Source organism: Osmerus eperlanus, chromosome 13, assembly GCF_963692335.1.
Source record: "Osmerus eperlanus chromosome 13, fOsmEpe2.1, whole genome shotgun sequence".
In the NCBI taxonomy this organism is placed as follows: domain Eukaryota; kingdom Metazoa; phylum Chordata; class Actinopteri; order Osmeriformes; family Osmeridae; genus Osmerus; species Osmerus eperlanus.
In genome coordinates, this window is record NC_085030.1 from 13076350 (window position 1) to 13095574 (window position 19225).

The 19225-nt window shown below is 38.8% G+C and overlaps 3 protein-coding genes across 6 annotated transcripts; all 3 read left to right on the forward strand.

Moving 5' to 3' along the window:
- Window positions 1–303: 303 nt before the first annotated feature.
- On the forward strand, window positions 304–3791 carry tmed9 (transmembrane p24 trafficking protein 9). 2 transcript variants are annotated; one of them, XM_062476461.1, is made up of 6 exons: window positions 304–483; window positions 918–1018; window positions 1176–1301; window positions 1668–1814; window positions 2530–2675; window positions 2857–3791. In XM_062476461.1, the coding sequence occupies exons 1-6, from the start codon at window positions 339–341 to the stop codon at window positions 3029–3031; spliced, it is 840 nt and encodes a 279-aa protein (XP_062332445.1). In that variant the 5' UTR covers window positions 304–338; the 3' UTR covers window positions 3032–3791. The 2 variants fall into 2 exon arrangements, with proteins under 2 accessions (XP_062332445.1, XP_062332446.1); XM_062476462.1 differs by having other exon boundaries at window positions 2530–2944.
- A 618-nt stretch (window positions 3792–4409) lies between these two features.
- Window positions 4410–8254, forward strand: b4galt7 (xylosylprotein beta 1,4-galactosyltransferase, polypeptide 7 (galactosyltransferase I)). 3 transcript variants are annotated; one of them, XM_062476666.1, is made up of 7 exons: window positions 4410–5061; window positions 5228–5269; window positions 5803–6132; window positions 6307–6532; window positions 6921–7004; window positions 7158–7262; window positions 7393–8254. In XM_062476666.1, exons 1-7 carry the CDS (start codon window positions 5009–5011, stop codon window positions 7540–7542), a joined length of 990 nt encoding a protein of 329 aa, XP_062332650.1. In that variant the 5' UTR covers window positions 4410–5008; the 3' UTR covers window positions 7543–8254. The 3 variants fall into 3 exon arrangements, with proteins under 3 accessions (XP_062332650.1, XP_062332649.1, XP_062332651.1); XM_062476665.1 differs by having other exon boundaries at window positions 4415–5061; window positions 7387–8254; XM_062476667.1 differs by lacking the exon at window positions 5228–5269 and having other exon boundaries at window positions 4423–5061; window positions 7387–8254.
- A 3406-nt stretch (window positions 8255–11660) lies between these two features.
- emx3 (empty spiracles homeobox 3) lies at window positions 11661–18928 on the forward strand. The gene is made up of 3 exons (XM_062475850.1): window positions 11661–12006; window positions 16914–17098; window positions 17714–18928. Exons 1-3 carry the CDS (start codon window positions 11661–11663, stop codon window positions 17879–17881), a joined length of 699 nt encoding a protein of 232 aa, XP_062331834.1. The 3' UTR covers window positions 17882–18928.
- The last annotated feature ends 297 nt before the right edge of the window (window positions 18929–19225 follow it).

Genomic DNA, 19225 nt, shown 5'->3' on the forward strand with positions numbered 1-19225 from the left:
ATGGATGAAAGCTGAGTAGGACACATGACATGAGTGAAATGTTTAAACTACATAATGCCAATAAACATGCCTCACAAGCATTAAGTCAACCTCTACTGCGTGACGCCTGATTCACAGCTCCTCATCCTGCTGGTCAGTAGAGTAGTGCCTGTCACTAAATGTGCTAAATGGAGATGCAGCCATGTCTTCTACACCCACAGTAAGCTGTAATAGAATGGCCGGTGTTCTGTAAAATAATTCTGAGTGGTGATTGGACGACGGTCATGCATTCTAAGGTTACGTGGCATTAATGAGTTCGCGCAAACTCAGTCAACAACTTCGTGGTTACAGGCAGGGAGATGGCCGTCAAAATGCAGTCTTGTGTGTTGTCACTTTTACTTTTGAACGTTTATTACAGTTTTGTCTCATCTCTCTACTTTCACATCGGGGAGACCGAGAAGAAATGTTTTATAGAAGAAATTCCAGATGAAACAATGATCATTGGTCTGTATAATGCCTTGTGATATGGGCTTTCGGTTGCTAGCAGCTAACAGTTGCTAAAAAGTTAGCTATTCAGCTAGCTAGCTAGAATAGCCTTTTACCAGTAACTTAGCTAGAACTTGCTTGGCCAGCTGAACCACAACGTGGTGGTTGCATGACAAACGTCAAGGAGAGCCAGCATTATGAAATTACCTTGAATACAGAGTTATATGTAGTAACTCCCAACTCAGTCTCACAATTGGCAAGCTAGCTTACTATCAAGGAAGAGCTACAGGGGAAGTGGCTTACCAGAACATGCTTTAGTTAGGCATTCGTTGCTGTGTAAGACATGCATGTACGTATCTAATAACTGTCTAGGATGTAACATTTACATTTATTTATCTATGTAATTCCTAGTAAGCAGTCCCATAGAAGTCTGTATGCATTTTGCCATGCAGGAAACTACCGCACACAGCTGTATGACAAGCAGAAAGAAGAATACCTGCCAGCCACGCAGGGACTGGGCATGTTTGTTGAAGTGAAAGATCCTGACGAGAAGGTGACGCTCAAATCATCAGACAAATTTGAGAATTTATGAAAATGTTTTTCATTGTTTGCCATTAGCTCTATGGGAATCACCATCACAGAGCAAGTAAGAAACTGTGTTTTCATTATGATGGTTTGTTGTTTTGTGAATATGCTTTTCCTCCCTATAGGTGATCTTGTCACGGCAGTATGGCTCAGAGGGAAGATTCACATTTACATCTCACACCCCTGGAGAGCATCAGATATGCCTCCACTCCAACTCCTCCAAGTTTGCCCTCTTTGCTGGGGGAATGCTTGTAAGTTGCCCATTTATATGCATCACTCGTTTCTTTGAATAGACGTGACAGTAAACATATATGGTGAGATGGCTGAGCGGTTAGGGAATTGGGCTATTAATCAGAAGGTTGCCGGTTCGATTCCCAGCCATGAAAAATAACGTTGTGTCCTTGGGCAAGGCACTCCACCCTACTTGCCTGGGGTGGAATGTCCCGGTACTTACTGTAAGTCGCTCTGGTTAAGAGCGTCTGCTAAATGACTATGTAAATATGGCGTCATCGTAATCTTACTGAAATCCATGTGGAAGTTGCATTAAGCCCCCCCCCCCCCCCCCAATTGAAAAGTGTATTTTGTTGTCTTCACTGAGCTAAATGTTGTGTCTTTAGAGGGTTCACTTGGACATTCAAGTTGGGGAGCACACGAACAACTACGCAGAGATAGCAGCCAAGGACAAACTGACTGAGCTGCAGCTGAGAGTGAGGCAGCTGGTGGAGCAGGTGGACCAGATCCAGAAGGAGCAGAACTATCAGAGGGTAAGCCTGAGTCACGTCCTCACTATGCTTTGGACCAAGAGTTTCAATGCAACAAGCTCCGTGTTTGTTACTGAAGAACCATCAGAGGTACGCCTGAGGTACGGCAATAGACTGGTTATAGATGCGTGACAAATGAAAGGGAAAACTAACAATGATTTGTTAGTAAGGTGTTGGGCCACTACAAACTTGCCAGAATACCTTTTAAAGTACCTTGGCATGGATTCTAGAAGTCTCTGGATGGGGATGGCACACCATTCTTTCAAAAGATATTCCCTTGGTGTTTTGATGATGGTGGTGGAGACCGCTGTTCAACACGTTGGTCACATAGGTGTTGAATGAGGTTTAGATCTGGGTGATTGCGAAGGCAATAGCATATGGTGTACATTATTTTCATACTTGTGAAACCATTCAGTGAAGCCATTCAGTGACCCCTGAGGCATTTTCATCCTGGAAGAGACAACTCCCATCAGAATAGAAATGTTTTTGCATAGGATGGTTATTGATTTGAACTGTCAAGAATATGGGAAAGGACTACTCTATTGTGTATTGGTCTTTGTAATGAGGAGTTTATGCACTGCAATCCATCCCATAATATGCCTCTATGCAGTTGTCTTGCATTGACATTCTCGGTCACCTGAGGAAGGGTCTTGGTTTAGTTTGTTCTTACATAATTGTGCTAATGTTTGTTTTGTTCTTTGTTGTTTGTCTTGGGCAGTACCGGGAGGAGCGCTTCAGGCAGACCAGCGAAAGCACCAACCAGAGGGTGCTGTGGTGGTCCATTGTTCAGACTCTTATCCTGGTGGCCATTGGTTTCTGGCAGATGAGACATCTCAAGAGCTTCTTTGAGGCTAAGAAACTAGTGTGAGTGTGTCAGAGAGAAGTGTGAAATTGTTTATGTAGTCATGCAAAAAACATCAGTCAGAAGGTGTCATTCTCTCAAAGGTAGCTTATGTTTAAAGACTTGCAAAAATGCCATCCTGAGTGTAAACCAACCTAATGGGTCTTTTTTTTTTTTTTGAGTCTTTTTTTTCTTTCTTTTTAGGTACCTAATTTCTGGGAAAGCAGACCAAAATGTATTTATTTCTCACATTTATAACAGGCAGATTCCCCCCCCCACTGAAATATCACCATCATTGTATATATTTTTACATGCACAGCAGTCCACTCGCATACATACACCCTCAGCCGTCTCAAGAGAACAATTGTTTTCATACTGATTACATTGCTATTTTCTTGAAAAGGGTATGTGTTACTGGCCATTAGAGATCCCAAAATTTCTTTTTAGAAAGAATGTACATTGAGAGATTATTTTTTGGTAATGTGCATACTAATGTATTTTATTATGCTCAATGTGAATGTATATTCAACCTGTGTAAGTGAGTGTATGGACTTCCATAAATCATTGCAATTGAAATTGGTAATCTCCAGTAGATATTCTGTGTAAAATGGTACATTTCTGAGCCGGTATGTGAAAGGGGAAACCTAACATGGTGGTAGTGCCAAGTACCTTGTAGACACTTTGGTTGTAGGTATCTGGTATTTTGTCAAAGAAAAACATTTGTGGATAAACTATGCATTTGTTCTAGAAGGAAATGTGTTTCTACCTGTCATGTTTAAGACAATGGTAGATATGCTAATTGTCTTTCGAATTTGTTCGATTTTGCAAACTTATTTCTCATTTCATATACAGCAATCAAATGTTTCCTCATTTTGTTTTGTCTGCAAGTTCTCAGGTAGAGTTGCTCTATACAGACACATCATAAAGGCCTGCTCCATTTTTAGCTGACAGAAACCTGAATAATCTTGTCTTTAAGTTGTTATTTTGGTTTAGAAATGAGTCAATGCTATACATCAGTGTTATACACTTTTGAACTCATCTGGATAAATTGATCTGTACCTGTCTCATTTGCTCATTTGGTTTGTTTTTATTTGAGGCCTCCAGCCTTCTCATTCAATTGATAAAGACTATTGACTATTGTTTTTTGCATTTCTTGTGACTACATAACTACAGTTTGGTGTGTTATAATCAGTTGGTGAAGGTTTCTATTTTGAGGAGGTGGTGTGTGTTGGGGGGGTATATTTTGTCTACATTTGCACTCAAATTAAAGTTTGACACCTTTGGCTTGTTTGTCTTTTTAATGTGTTTTCAATTACATATCTGAAACTACCCCACAAATTAAAAGTAAATGAACTGAGGCTTAACCGAAATCAACCACTACCACCTAGTTTGAAACAGATATTCACATTATTTCAGGATTTGCTCTGTTGATTTTATATAAATAGAATGAAAAGAATTTCAGACTTCCTCAAAACTGTAAAGGAGCATCCTTTATGGGGTTTTTTAATGGCTCAGCATCCCTCATGTACCGGTATAAAAAAATATCAATGTGAACTCTGCATTTCTGCTGTGTGGTTGCGTGGCATATGACGCTTTTGTGAATCCAGTATATTTTCAGTGTACGGTGTACCGTTGTCCTATGCTTGGACCAACAGTTTCAATGTAATCTCTATGCACGAGTCCTCTCAACATCATATTTCGTCCAAATGTTTTCATGCGTCCTAACATTGACCCAAAAATTATACAAGTGCATAGTGCAGACAGGCTAACTGATCGATCTGATAAAAATAGATAGGAACTTTAATTTTGGGAACAGTGTTCCGTCGGTGCAACCTGGATGGACCTCTGACATTAGCGGCAGCCGTATCTAGGCTAGGATACAAGTAAAGTTTTCTCGAAAAATAGATCTTTAGTCTCGATCTCTTCAGATCGAGACTAAAATAATTTTGACGGTGTGAGAGCAAGAATCGGATTAACGCATGTCGTAAACGAGATTGACAAAATATGTTTATGAAATGTATTGAGCTCCGTGTGTGTTACTGACTAGTGTTGCTAGCTACACGTTATCGATTCTCGCTATATCTACGTGTAACATACAGAACCAAGCATGCTGCAGACTGTTAACTATCTGACATATTTAGCATTATGTTAAAACATGCAGGGTTATCAAAGCTCAAAACAGCTTAGACGTCAAATCTTTGTGATCGTCAATGATTACAAGGGTATGGAGAAATAAAAGAAATGTATTTTGTTGGCTAACATTAGCCAAAGTTTTAAAACAGTATTAGTGTTCCTGTTGTTACACACAGTTGTTAACTTAACTCCAGCATTCTTTAGTTGCATATTACTTTTAAAAATGATGTATTCATCAAGAAGAAAACCAGTCCTATATTTCAAAGAAGACAGGAGGTAAGAAATTATTCCTATTAGCCTGCTACTCAGTGATGAAGTTATTGCAACTACATAAATTATCCACCCGCCTGCACAGTGCAACACAGGTTGGTGGCTACCTTGCGATGCTTAAGATCACTTGTCATATTTAATCACATTAATACGTCTTGGTACAACCTTCAAGAAATGAGACCAAAAAGGTTCTGCCTCAAGATGAAATAAATAAGTGAGTAGTTAGCTACGTTGAAGTAGGCTACACAGTGTGTGGTTGGCCACAGTTGGTGGCTTGGCATGTTAACGTCAGGTATGGAAAATTGTGATGACTAAGTAACCCTGCATTATTTTGTGTAATAATTTTAGACTTGCACTTTTGTGGGGAGTTTCATGTTGTTCAATTGTAACTTGTTAAACTGCATGCTCTTATGGTTCTTCCCTTTGGCACTTATTTGGTTTTCCACAATGTATGCTTCATGTTTTGGCTGCTCGCAATGTTTGGGGCTATCTCGTTGTTATGATCATCTTTTGTAAAGCTCTCTCTTGGAAGTCGCTTTGGATAAAAGCATCTGCTAAATGTAAATTTAAATGTAGACAAACAAGGTAATCAATTGCATGTAATTCTGCCCTTTTTATTTCCCTTTGATGCATTGTAACTGCCAACACTCCTCTGGGAAGCCTTTCCAAAGGTTGGAACATTTAACGCAGGAATTGCTTTTTCAATTATATACTAATTTCTGAATGAACATTTGTTTGTCTCTTCAGGTTTCTACCAGGGAAGTGGACAGTCTATAAGCTCTTTGGTCTGTGCATGGTTCTTGTGCTGGTATCTCTCTTCTGGCTTCAGCTCAGCTGCACTGGAGACATGAATCGCGTAGTAATGGAAGACAGGCATCTCCCTCACCAGCCATGCCCTACAGAAAGACGGGCAGCTGCAGATAATCCCTCATGGGGTCCTCACAAACTAGCCCTCATCATACCCTTTAGAGAGCGCTTTGAGGAGCTACTGGTTTTTGTCCCTTTAATGCACTCCTTTCTTAACAAGAAGAACATACTTCATAAGATCTTAGTTATCAACCAAGTGGATCACTATCGGTAAGAAATGATATGTTACCTTGATTTGTTGTGGTAATGGTGTTGTGCATTCAAATGAAATTTGAGTATGGCAGCATTCCTTGAATCTTACTCGATTGTGGTCGTACTTAACGCCAGTGCACATTTTCATCTCCATAATAATGGGATTTGGCTAACAGTGTGTGCGTCACACAGGTTCAACAGAGCATCCCTCATCAACGTTGGTTACATAGAGAGTGGCAATGACACAGATTACATTGCCATGCACGATGTGGACCTGCTGCCATTGAACGAAGCTCTTGACTATGGCTTCCCTGAAGAAGGGCCTTTCCATGTAGCCTCCCCAGAGCTCCATCCCCTCTACCACTACAAGACATATGTTGGAGGAATTCTGCTTCTTACCAAGCAGCATTACCACATGGTAACAACTTCTACGTTATACAACTGTTGGTTAACATTTTAATAATTGGTTTCTTCTTTGCATTTGATCTCATATTATTCATATTGTTATGAGCCTTGTTGCTGCTTTTTAGTTGTGGATTTTAGGAACAAACTCTGGTTGGTTAAACCACAACAGTTGTAGTTCCAATCAGCTGTGATGGAAAAGATGCAGACAAGAGAAAATAATTATGTCCTGTTACTTCACTGAATAATCTTCACATTTATATTGTACATATTTTCAATATGCGCTCAGTGCACTCGCTACATTCTTTCAATACATCAGTATAGTAGTCAGATCTGTTTTATTTTGTTTTATATTTTGAGTAAAATGCTCATGATGGGTTTCTTAATATGTTCTGCTCTTGCAGTGTAATGGTATGTCCAACCGGTTTTGGGGGTGGGGAAGAGAAGATGACGAGTTCTATAGGAGACTAAGAAAAGCTGGTCTACAGGTAAACCAAGAGGATAACTGCCAAATAATCAAACATCAGAATGATATGTTGTGTTCTCAATGTGTTTAACTTTGTGTTCTCAATGTGTTTAACTTGAGCGATGGAGAGACAACACACAGACACCTATCTATAAATAATTATACATTTTTGAAGCTTTTCAGGCCCAGTGGAATAACTACAGGATATAAGACCTTCCAACACATCCATGACCCTGCCTGGAGAAAGAGAGACCAGAAAAGAGTAGCATCACAGAAGCAGGTAGGAAATTAGGAAATATAAAATTTGGTGCTTTACAAATAATAAATTGATTGATTGAAAATACAACTTCAGAGCCTCATCATGTCCAGCTTTTTTTCACACTAAACATTTTTTCCTTTGCAAGGAGCAGTTCAAGGTGGATTATGAGGGAGGCTTGACTAACCTGCAGTACAAGATTGAGTCTAAACAGGAGCTAAGCATCAGTGGAGCCCCATGCACTGTTCTCAACACCAAGCTGGCATGTGATCAGGACAAGACCCCATGGTGTCTGCCTGGCTAGATGGCCTTCCTCTCTGGGTTGGGGATGTCCATGGATCACCTCACTGCTTCTTGAGAATAACCTGAATACCTTCTTGTAGTCATACAAACGAATACAAGGGGAATGCAAAGACTTAGACCTGCACATGGTGGAGATTTCACAGACTTATCTTTTCCCTGCATACAACACAATTACATAACTGTGCAGCTTCTCCTTCTCTTTCTGACCAGCTCCCCTCCCCCCAAGGACATGGGGGTCTTTCATGGCCCAGATAAATTAGCCCAAACTCTGTGAGAATGTATTTTGACGAACAATAATAATTAGAACAGTGCTGCTGTTGTTATATATTCCTCATAGACGCTACAGTCTACTACCCTGCCTTACTTGAAAGTTATTTGGTTTTGGCATACTTTTTGTATGTGTGTATTTATTCACAGATCTTTGAGAACCATGTTTTCATTTTTTTAAATCCTGTTGTGTCAGTAAAACCTGTTCATAATTTTTAGTAGAAGTCTCCATGAGGTAAAACATCCTTCTGTTTGTACGTTTTGGCCTCTTTTGGTCAAGCATTTAAAGCTTTTTGATTGGACAATATAGTCCAATCATTTTATTTAAGATGCATAAATCATTTGTACAATATTGAGTATTTATATAAGACTATGCTTTTCGTCAAATGTGAGGGTGTCTTTTCTCATTGTTATAGTTTGCAATGCAAATAAATGTTATAAATTTAGCATGACTTGCATAGGAAATTAGTAATACTGCAGCTTTTCAAAATGCAGCAGCTGTTTTGTTTCTATTTTCAAGTGTTTCTTGAGCCATAATGATCATGGGGACAATGTCAGTAGAAAAAGTATTTACTGAATGTGCTTTCAAACTCAAAATCTTTATTTTATGTAGAGGGTTGTTAAAGGGGTATTTCAGAAAGCTGTTTGTTATTCACCAATTAAACATCAAAGATGCTCGTTTATGATTTCTCTAACCCCCCTCCCCCCCCACCAGGCGGTGTTACAGGCCAGCAGGATATCATTCCCTAGCTCATGAATGCTTCAGATGATTCATTATTCGTTTTCAATATACAAAGAAGACATATCCATTTCGTAAGACTACAAAAGCTTTTTAAGGGGGAGGGTACCATTGAATCAATTTCGCCATAATTCCAGCGATTTGTACCCACCCGTCACCCTTTGACTCATGATGGTGATTGGTCAATCAATGTCAGCACCTAGGTGAGCCCTGGTAACAATGCCCTCAATCATAATTAAACTTGCAAGTCAAATAAAAAGTGCAACGGAAAAGAAAACGCATTATGTGACCACTTTACTTTAGCTATAGGATGCGTGCTGGTCGACGCATAGTTGATATGACGTAGGCCTAAAAGACGTGCACGATTCAAAGTTACTGGTCAAATGCAAGACTTGGCCGCAATGGAGAAATTCCTGTCAGTAGCAAAAAATGTAATCTTGAAACGTTGATAAAAAATTGACGGCGCTACGACCACGGGAGTTTGACGGTCAGGACACGGGATCATCAGTAAAATAAAGATAGCCTATGCTACGCGTCAATATCTGCGCAGTAGACAAGGTATTTTTTCGTACTTTTTTATGCATTAACTGATTAATGAACGTCTAATGTGTTAAAACGTTTTTGTAGTTGTATCTTAATCAATGCTTTGAAATAAAATGGAAGATAATCTAATCCAACGCGCCTTTACTTGTTCACCTTCACCGTGAAGAGAGTGGAGCCTTTTGGAAATGATCTCAAGCAATATAACTCACATTTCAATTATTTAGTCCTATCGACGAAACCATTTCGCCAGTTAAGCAAGGGGCGACAGAAAGTTGACAAATAGCCTATGCCCATAATTCATTTACATTTAGTCATTTAGCAGACGCTCTTATCCAGAGCGACTTACAGTAAGTACAGGGACATTCCCCCTGAGGCAAGTAGGATGAAGTGCCTTGCCCAAGGACACAACGTCATTGGCACAGCCTGGAATCGAACCGGTAACCTTCAGATTACCGGTTCGCCCTAACCGCTCAGCCACCTGACTTCCCTAATTCATCATTCACTTTTAATTTCCTATTTACCATGTATGCTATCTTAAAAGCAGGCCTATCTGAAAGACATTTAAATGTGAATGTCTTCCAAACGTTCCAGGAAAAATTACAAATAGCCTAAATGTAGGAAGCTAAACTAAATGGTATCAATATTTTGCATATGGCCTGTGACCAAAGCATATGCTACAGAAAATCTAACTCGAACTGCTGAGACCAAATTCATCCACTAGAGGGAGTACATTTACCAATGTTTTAGATTACAATTAATTCAACGACATAACACAAACCATGTATGTAACACAAACTATACTACATACTTATGTTCTTTATAACTGCGGGATTGGGTTAGTGGAGTGAGATATTTTTACTGCTGCATTGCCCTTCTTGGTCCTTCTTATTTCTCTTTAATGCAATTTACAAAATAATAATACAATTATGTTAACACATAACTGTCTATTGTGGCTGATAATGTGATTCTCCTTTGTGCAGTTGACATACAGGCCTACCTCAAATTATACTAGGTATCAGGGCATTACATTTAATTTAATTATTTCATTCAGTTCTGTAAATAGCAGTTTTTCCTATATGAACAGTAGAAAAGACAAATGCTTTCCTTGTGGATTACTAGAGGAACAATATTCTAATTAAATAACACATTTATGTTATCTTATTTTATCGCTGTCTCCACTAACATGTTTACTTAATTACCAGAAACGAATGTATAGATGGTACTGGGAAACTAAGCCAAAAGTCTAAACATTTATAATAAAAGCAATCATTATTTTCTTTTATTTGCAATAACTGTATGCAAAGGGATTGGGGGTACAAAATAACAGGAGACTGAGATACTTTGAGACTCAAAGGGATCTTTGCCCTACGAGGTTCACATGGGTTCCGCAGAGCAGATCATACAAGAGAGAGGCAGGGGGCTTTTGTGGGCTCCCCTAAGCCAACAATTAGTGCCCCTGAATAGAGGTGGCATCTGTCCTGGGTCTCTGACTTTGATCTGGTACTCCCCACCCGTGCTCTCCTAACAACATGTAAAAAATGTAACTGACAAAAAGGGGAGGGGAACCCTGATGTACTGGTGTAATGGTGACTGAAAAATTGAGGACTGTCAATTTGTTGAAATAGGACTCTTTCTTCATTTCGGGTGGTTAAGATGTGTGTCCATGTCCAGGCCCCCTCAATCTTATGTACAGTGATTTAATGGACAGATTTCCTGAAGCCCTCTGACCTCAAGACGTTGACTAAGCCTTTTACTTGACACTGGTGAATAACCTCAAAAGAATAGGTTATGCTTAAAATATTTTTTAATAGGCTAAAATAACACAACTCTATTTCTTCAACAGTTAGTATTATTTGTCAATGAATCGTCCTTGTTGTACCTTAGATTTATTCTAGCACATGATATCAAACTGAATTATTAACATCTTCCAAATATAGATAGTGACAGAAAGAACATGCATGTATTCATAAATGTTTTGTTTTAGATGGACAATGTTATTTATTTTAACAATCATTTAGGCCTATCATCTCAACAAAATGCTTGTTTATGAGTAAAGAAAACAGCACTAACCACTTAACAAAATGGCTGAGCATACAGTCATGTCCGCGCATGCTCACCACACCTCTCTTACCGACCGCTCAAAGCAGGTATTGAGTCTGATGAGTGACAAGCTCCTTCTCAAAGACTCACTGATCCGCGATCCTCATACAGAGTCCGAAAATGGTCCTCGGTGATGATGAGAGAAGAGTTACTTTGTCAAAGACCTAAACTAATCATATGCTAAAAGACCATACGCTAGTGTCGCTTTTGATTTATAGGCAACAGCACTTTAGTTAACCAATTAGTTGATATTGGAAACGATTATTTATTGTCTATTGTGCGAAGGGTGATGGTTAATTAGAAATATTGGGAGAAGTTTTTCTTAACAGCTGCAACTTCAAAGTTATGGATTCCCGTCGGACTGCTCAACTACCTTCTAAGAATTAGACACCGTAACCGGATTTCACTGGTTGTTTTCTTTAACTTATTTTGTCATATCCTTCTTGACGCAAAGACACACGGTTGACACTATGTACCAACATAGTAATAAGAAATGTTTTACAATCGAGTCACTGGTTGGAAAAGACGCAAATTGTTCGCCAGCGGTGGACGAACCCATCAGACCGACAGCCTTGAGGTTTACGGAATCAATTCACTCCGCGCCCTTTGGGAGTTGCTTTCAAAACTCCAGCAGGGCTTTGTACAGTAGTCCAGATATGATGTTCCCAGAGCCGGGGACACACACGAACAATTCTGGTTTGCCGCTGCATCAGCTTCAGATCCCATCGCAGCCTTTCTTCAATCCGCACCAGAGAGAAACCTTAAATTTCTATCCGTGGGTTCTACGAAACCGATATCTCGGACACAGGTTCCAAGGTAGGCTATGTGCATTAACATGATATTTTTTCTCATAAGATTGATAATAGCCTAACCTACATTACAATAATAAACATTTTATCACGGCTTTATTAATTAATGTTACAGTCAGTATATGAAAGTCATTATTTTGCATTTGAGACACAAGTGCTTTGAAATTGTGACAATGGTTTATGATGTAGCCTATCAGAAGATGAGATATGCATTCTCAATTAAATTAAAGTTAAGGACATAGCCCACGCCATATTAAGGCCCAAATACATTCAGTAATATAGATAATTTAATATAGGCTACAGGCTTTGTTATAGCCTAATTGTCAATATATATTTTATATGTGAGAAATGTAGGCTATGGGTAAACGGGTTTGTAACAATTTGTAGCATGCGAGTTTTCATATTATTTCATTACTATGTTAAAAGCACATCCCAATTCAGTAGGCCGAAGTAATTGGCAAGTAATTGACGAATTTCTCACTGCATAGGAAGTTCCAAACCACTTTCTCATCTTACTTTTGGAGACCAAAACATCTCAAATGTAAATTGAGAGATGTTTCGGGAAACACATTGTGACAACCATAACCCACTACATATTGCGACCATTATGTGTCAAGACAGATGCAATAAATTATGCTATGCTTACCCTTCATGTTATTTTTGTTTGGAAGTTAGCTCTAAGATTGCAATATTGAAAAAGCTTGCTTGTTCACACCCAGGCAGATATACATTTCTCACATATAGATTACGATTTGCTCAGGTTTTTCTTTTCTTCTTCATCTACATATGTTATTATTATGATTCACGTACACATTATTCTTAGTTGTGAGTATTGTTAGTCATAAGCTATGTTATTATTGATATGATTGTTGTTACTGTCTTGATTTGACTAAGAACACATCCTGTTTAATTTAGTTTTTTTGATACCACAGTATTTTATCGAAACAAAAGGCCTGAATATCAAGACTGCAGCTTATGTTGACATTGCCAGTCCTCCTCTGCTGAACTTTGTGTCAGGCCATATCATACCCCTTATTCAGAAAGCAGTAGGACAGCTAATCTAGACAATTATCAATCAAATTATCTAATTACAAGTGTTCAAACGAGAAACAAAAGGACAGGGTGGACAGAAATGACCTACTTTCAAACCATGCCATTCAATATTATTTTCTCCTGTGCTACACAGGTACACTCCACAAAACTCCACCAACAGGTTCAAACCATTTGAAACCCTTTCACTCCATCCTCCATATGGCCAGAACAAATTAGCATGATCAAATATCTGTAGAGGTGGTGCAGTTCATGATAAGAAGGAAGTGAGTGCACTGGGAGCAAAGCGGGAAGATCCTTTAACGCAACTGCAATTTTGATAGGGGCACAATATTTGCTGCTCTGGAATTTATTGAGTTGCTATACTGTTTCCTGTAGAAGTTAAAGTGAGTAAAACTGTACACATTCTGTTCAGAACTGTATAACTAATCAAGAATCCCCCAAATACTCTTCATACATGCTATCTAACCCTATCTATATCGCTAGTGTTACTATTTGATACACTGGTAGTAGTGTTAAACTTATATCTCTTAAACATCTTATTACCTTGCTCTGATAGGTTGAAGACTGACCCAGTTGCCTTCTAAATGATTTAGCTCAATAAAGTTTATTTAGGGAAACATAATGCATGTTGTGATTGTTTCACAAGGCAAGGGATTACCCATCATGAGTGTCAGAAACATTTGTTTATTTTGGTAATTGTTGTAGTATCCTATTGCCACTTCCTGAGAAAGAAAACCAAAAAGACAGAAAGAAAGAAAGAGTGTCGGAGTGTGCAAGAAAGAAACAGAGATGCAGACATAAACAGAGAGGGGTGACAGAAAGAGGTAGTAACACACTCACTCTTCCCTCCCTTTCCTGCCATGGACTGTCCATGCATGACATGCAACTCCACCTCTGGGAAATTGCCCCCCTCTACCTACAAAGTTGAGCCAACAAGACCAAGCTTGTTGGTGATGCCAGGGGACTAGTCTGCCTAGTGAGGCAGCTCTCCTCTCTGTGGTGCCATCTGCTCCACACCAGCCATGGAGGGGCCACGTTAGCAGAGTAAAGGCCAATGTCTGTTTGAGCCCCAGGGTATCCCCCTGCTCATCAGGAGGGCTCAGGGGTCAATAGCTGGGGCTCAATTGTGTTAAGTGGCTTCCTCTCCGTCAGGACAAAGTTGTCATACCGAGAGTTAGAAGTTTATGGGACTGACAATGAAAACAGGGGAAACATGATTAGTAAAGAACAATAATACTACATTAATAACAAATTGATTTATTTCTACTATACTACTGAGCTGCATCCAACGTCATAACATCACTTGTAAGTTTTAGTAGCTTTTGGCAGTCGTAGATCTTTTCCTGTAGAGTTTTCCTACATTCCTCTCTTTTCTGTACATGCATAATGGCTCCCGGACCTTTTCATTGTTTTTGGCCCTTAGATGTTCAAAAGGGTTTCAGCACTGCGAGCTGAGCTTGGTTGTCAATGATAGTCCTGTGGCAGAAAGAATGCACATGGCCGAAGACAGGTTTGCTTTCTGTGTCAGGAAGGAACAGCTGAAGTGTTAACTACACAACTGCAGTAGCAGTAGTTCTGTCGCCACTCTCACCAAATGTATTAGCCCAACCAGTAAACGGTAAAAACAAAAGTTGGATCAAACAAGATATTCATTGAGACAGAAGGTGAGATCCGACAGACTGACAAAGACAATAGACAAAGACAAATTGGAGATATGTCTTGATTTTGTGCTATAGACAGCTTCATACAGGTAACTCTTTAGCACACACTGTCAGCCCACCAAAAACTAAGATCTCCACCTCGAGTGCAACATTGGGTGGAAATGTGTTGTTATCTTATCTGTAATATTCAGTAAGGTAATTCCACTTTGTAACAATATCTGAGTGGAACAAATATGACGTTTGTTTACTTTTATAGTGTTTTGTTTCATAGTGTTTGTTTACAACCTCAATTAGAAACATCTGAAATAGATTAAATAGATATATAGTATATACTCCTGAATTAACAAAGAGAAAACATGTTTTTCTTGTTTACGTACAAATCATTTAATGCAGACATGTATTACCCTTAAGTAAATGTACATAAGGTAGTCATGTTTGGTATGTGGCTAAACATTTCTTGCATATGTGACTTTCTGAAGTATGTAAGCCATCAGTATCACTCAACGTTTGGTGTCTTACTTGTTGCCACTCTTCCATGCTGACGTGTCTTTGAGAATGAAACAGTGGACCTGACTCTGTAATTACTTTGTGACAGTATGGAATACTGTACTCTGCATACTGCACAGTACCTGCATACTTGAGACAAGGCCCGATCAATAGCAATTTATAAAATAAAGCTATCTAAGATATTAAAGGGGGGAGGGGGAATGAAAGAAAAACCTAAAATATATCTATAATTCAGTCAGTTGAGTAGCCTGATGGCTTAGAGGTAGAAACTGTCTTTGAGTCTGGAGGTGCAATCCCTGATGGTCCCGTACCACCTGCCAGATGTTAATAAATATAATAAAAGAGATATAAAAATGGAGTTGTCCATATTTAAATTTGAACACATTTGTAACTACATTTACAAATATTTTTACACTGTATGAGCCAAGTGTAATGTAAGGGAAGGTAAGGAGATGCAAGGTAATTCATCTTCTCGAATACAGTGTTTATATCCAAAAGTCAGTGTACACAGAAAGGCTTTTTGCATATGAATATAGTTAATTTAATTTCTTAGCATTCACCTATGTTTGACAGTCGACCATTGTTCCTAGCTTTCGTGTATCCCACACACTGTCCCCTACAGCCGAGGTCCAACTGACTTTGCGTACACGTGTTTTGAGGTTATTTTTGTGCTGCCTCATCCTTTCAAGAGAGATGAAATCTTTTCATTCAGTGGTCAAATAATTTCAAGATGTATTTGCTTATGTAAAATATTATGTTTTTTTTGGTGTGATTTTAATAAACGGCTGAAGAGCCTGCAAGACCAGATGCTGTTTGTGGGCTGGAAAAGTCACGAACACAATGAAAGTGAAAAACGGGGGCCTTTAACTTTTGTCTTGTGTTGAATGAAATCAGACATGAACATGAGATTTGATTTGCTTAATTGTACATCGCTACTTTCACAACAAATAGTTTTTGCATTTTTAAAACCTGCAGGATTTACGTATGGCTCACTCTTTCCGATACCCCTTAAATGCTGCACATTGAACTAACTATGCCCCACTAAGGCCCTGCATACAAATGAGGCCAATGCCACTCTTTGAGGAGTGGTTAAGTCACATAACTATTGGTCTTAATGGTGGAATAAACAGCTTTTAAATTAAATGGAAAACTGCTAAAGAATATGGAGGCTGATAGTTTCAATTACTGATACTGCCTGTGAATATCTTTCAGTGGATATATAACTTAAAAGTAAAAGTACCTATGTTTTTTTCTGTACTTGGAACAGCATTGAACAAAACTTTGGGCTAGCAGGCTTTCTTAAGTACAGGAAACCCATTATTGACAACAACCATCCTCTGGTGAAGATTGTGACATACAATGGAGTCATCAGGAGTAGAGGCAACACTATTCTGTCAGTTACACAACACTATTTGCTAATATCCGATGACTTTTAAACATAACATCATGAATGCTATTGTGTTGTGTCATCATCTCTAAGGGCTAATCCGCTGAAACAAGCAAGCATTACCCACACGAACACATCTCTTTTTTCAAAGTGACACATGACAGTAAATGGACTGCATTTATATGACAGTGAAAAGCAGCAAAGAGCATTGGAATGAAGTCAATAACAAACAAGAACTTTAAATTGCAGGTGAAGCATGCAGGGTAAAGTTGCCTGTTTTAATCCTGTTTTTCTCAACCCTTTTAGGGGAAGACAACAGTCCAGAAAATCTCCTCCTACACGGAGCTTTCTCCCGTAAGCCCAAGCGGATCCGTACCGCATTCTCCCCCTCCCAGCTCTTGCGACTAGAGAGAGCCTTTGAGAAAAACCATTACGTGGTAGGTGCTGAGCGCAAGCAACTTGCCAGCGGCCTGTGCCTAACAGAAACACAGGTGAGTGGGTTGATAAACAAGCTCTAAATACAGTATTTATAAAAGGCCTGAAAGGGGGAGATAACGCAGCCTGGTTACTAGACACAAGACATACTAAAGTTTTCTATCTTTAATGTTTCATCCACTAATAATTTAAATTAGAAAATGTGGTGGGATTATAGCTCCTTTGGCTTGGGCAACTTTATAGTAAAGGGTTGGGTTCATTTATTTTTATGAAATCATCACGCATTTGTAGACATGCTGAATTAAAGAGTAATGTTTACAACTAGGAAAGTATCACATTTCCACCATTGATACAATTACAATTGTGGGGACAAATACATGTTTTTCTGTGTTGTCTGTAGACGACCAAAATGTAGACTACAAGTTTATATTAAGTTTAAGATCTAACACTTTTCTGGATTTCCTGAACTTTAAGAATAAGATGGACTTGAAAAGAAACTGTATTCATGACATCCAGAAACACACACAGCTTTTTTCTGAGTTCTAAGCAGACAAATGGTTGGGTGGTTTAGTCGTACAAATGTACATTCAAAAAGTTTGTGATTGGTGCAACATCAATTGATAGCAAGACTGAATGTGATTTTTAAGGGGATGTCTGTCTGTCTGTGGCAGGTGAAGGTTTGGTTCCAGAACAGACGAACCAAGCACAAGCGCCAGAAGCTGGAGGAAGAATCCCCTGAGTCTCAACAGAAGAGAAAAGGCAGTCAGCATGTCAGTCGCTGGAGGGTTGCCACCCAACAGAACAGCACTGAGGACATTGACGTGATCTCAGAAGACTGACCACATGACTTTGTGAGGTTGTCAACATGCTACAGGGTCTCTGCCACCAATCACCTTCTCACATGCAGGTCTCAAATAACAGGGGCCTTAGGCAGAGTTTGGTCCAATCATTTTAAACCAGGGAGCTCCACAAATACTGAAATGTAATGGTCAAAGTGCTGAATGTCAATGTTGGACACCTTTCAGAATCAACATTTAATTTGAATGGAGTTTCGACTCTTACTTTATGGACTATTTCTTGGACTGAGATGCCTAACCCAACACACAGTAGATGGACATCATGAACAGTTGATAAAAACTGACTGATATGACATTGTGTGGATGTTGAAGAGACATTGTCAAAGTGTACATCAACTCTTGGACTGAAGCCAGCCTGGACTATGGACACTAGATTTATTTGGCCTGTTGCTATGCAGTGGCATCACAGCCCTACCAAACTTATGAAGAGACTATTTTACTGCAACATCCATCTACCATGTTATCTATGTACAAGATTCTTCCTTAAGTTGCTTAATCACACAATAGTAACATTGGAAGAGCCACCGAAAATGTATAATTCTGCAAACAACTACAAGTGGGCTGGATAATTTGATCAGACCCACCCAGAAAAGCTAACTGCATATTATTAATATTATATGTGGTATATTATACTTGGAAACAATTTGACTCTCACTGAATCCTTTTGGCAGTTAAACGTATTATTTATGTAAATTGAGAAAATGTATTCTATGCATCTGATATGTATATATTTTGTTCATGTTTATGTTTTTTGTTTTGTTTTTGAACAGGTGTTTAAAAGGTCTAAAGCCATGGTCTGTGTGCTCATTTATAATTAGTCTATATGCCTTTGGCATTCATTCCAGCCTCCAGACTATTGCAGAATGTAGAGCCTAGTGAAAAGAAATGACCAGTTACATCACAATGACATGGGGGAAAACAACATTTACCTCTACTGTACATTTATTTCCACAACCATAATCATACCCGGAACATCTTGTTATGTAGCACTTGGTAGTGAAATATTATTTTAGTTTTCTAGATGTTAGAAAAATGCACTATAATTATACTTTATTTTCTTAAACCTTCTGTCTGAAAATGGTTTTGTAATTCTCTCTGTGTTTTTATTTCGGAAATAAAAACATCAACATGAGATGTCTTTTCACAACAATATTTGTGTATTATTGAAACTTTGTATGCAGGTCCTAACATGCACTCTTGGCAATAAGAATAGTCAATGACATGCAATCTTTCAGCGTTCTGACATCGGTTGAGAACAGGGCATGCGAAGGCTCGAAAATATTGGTTGCCCATATGGGATTTATGCCCTTATGGTTTCGTTAGAAA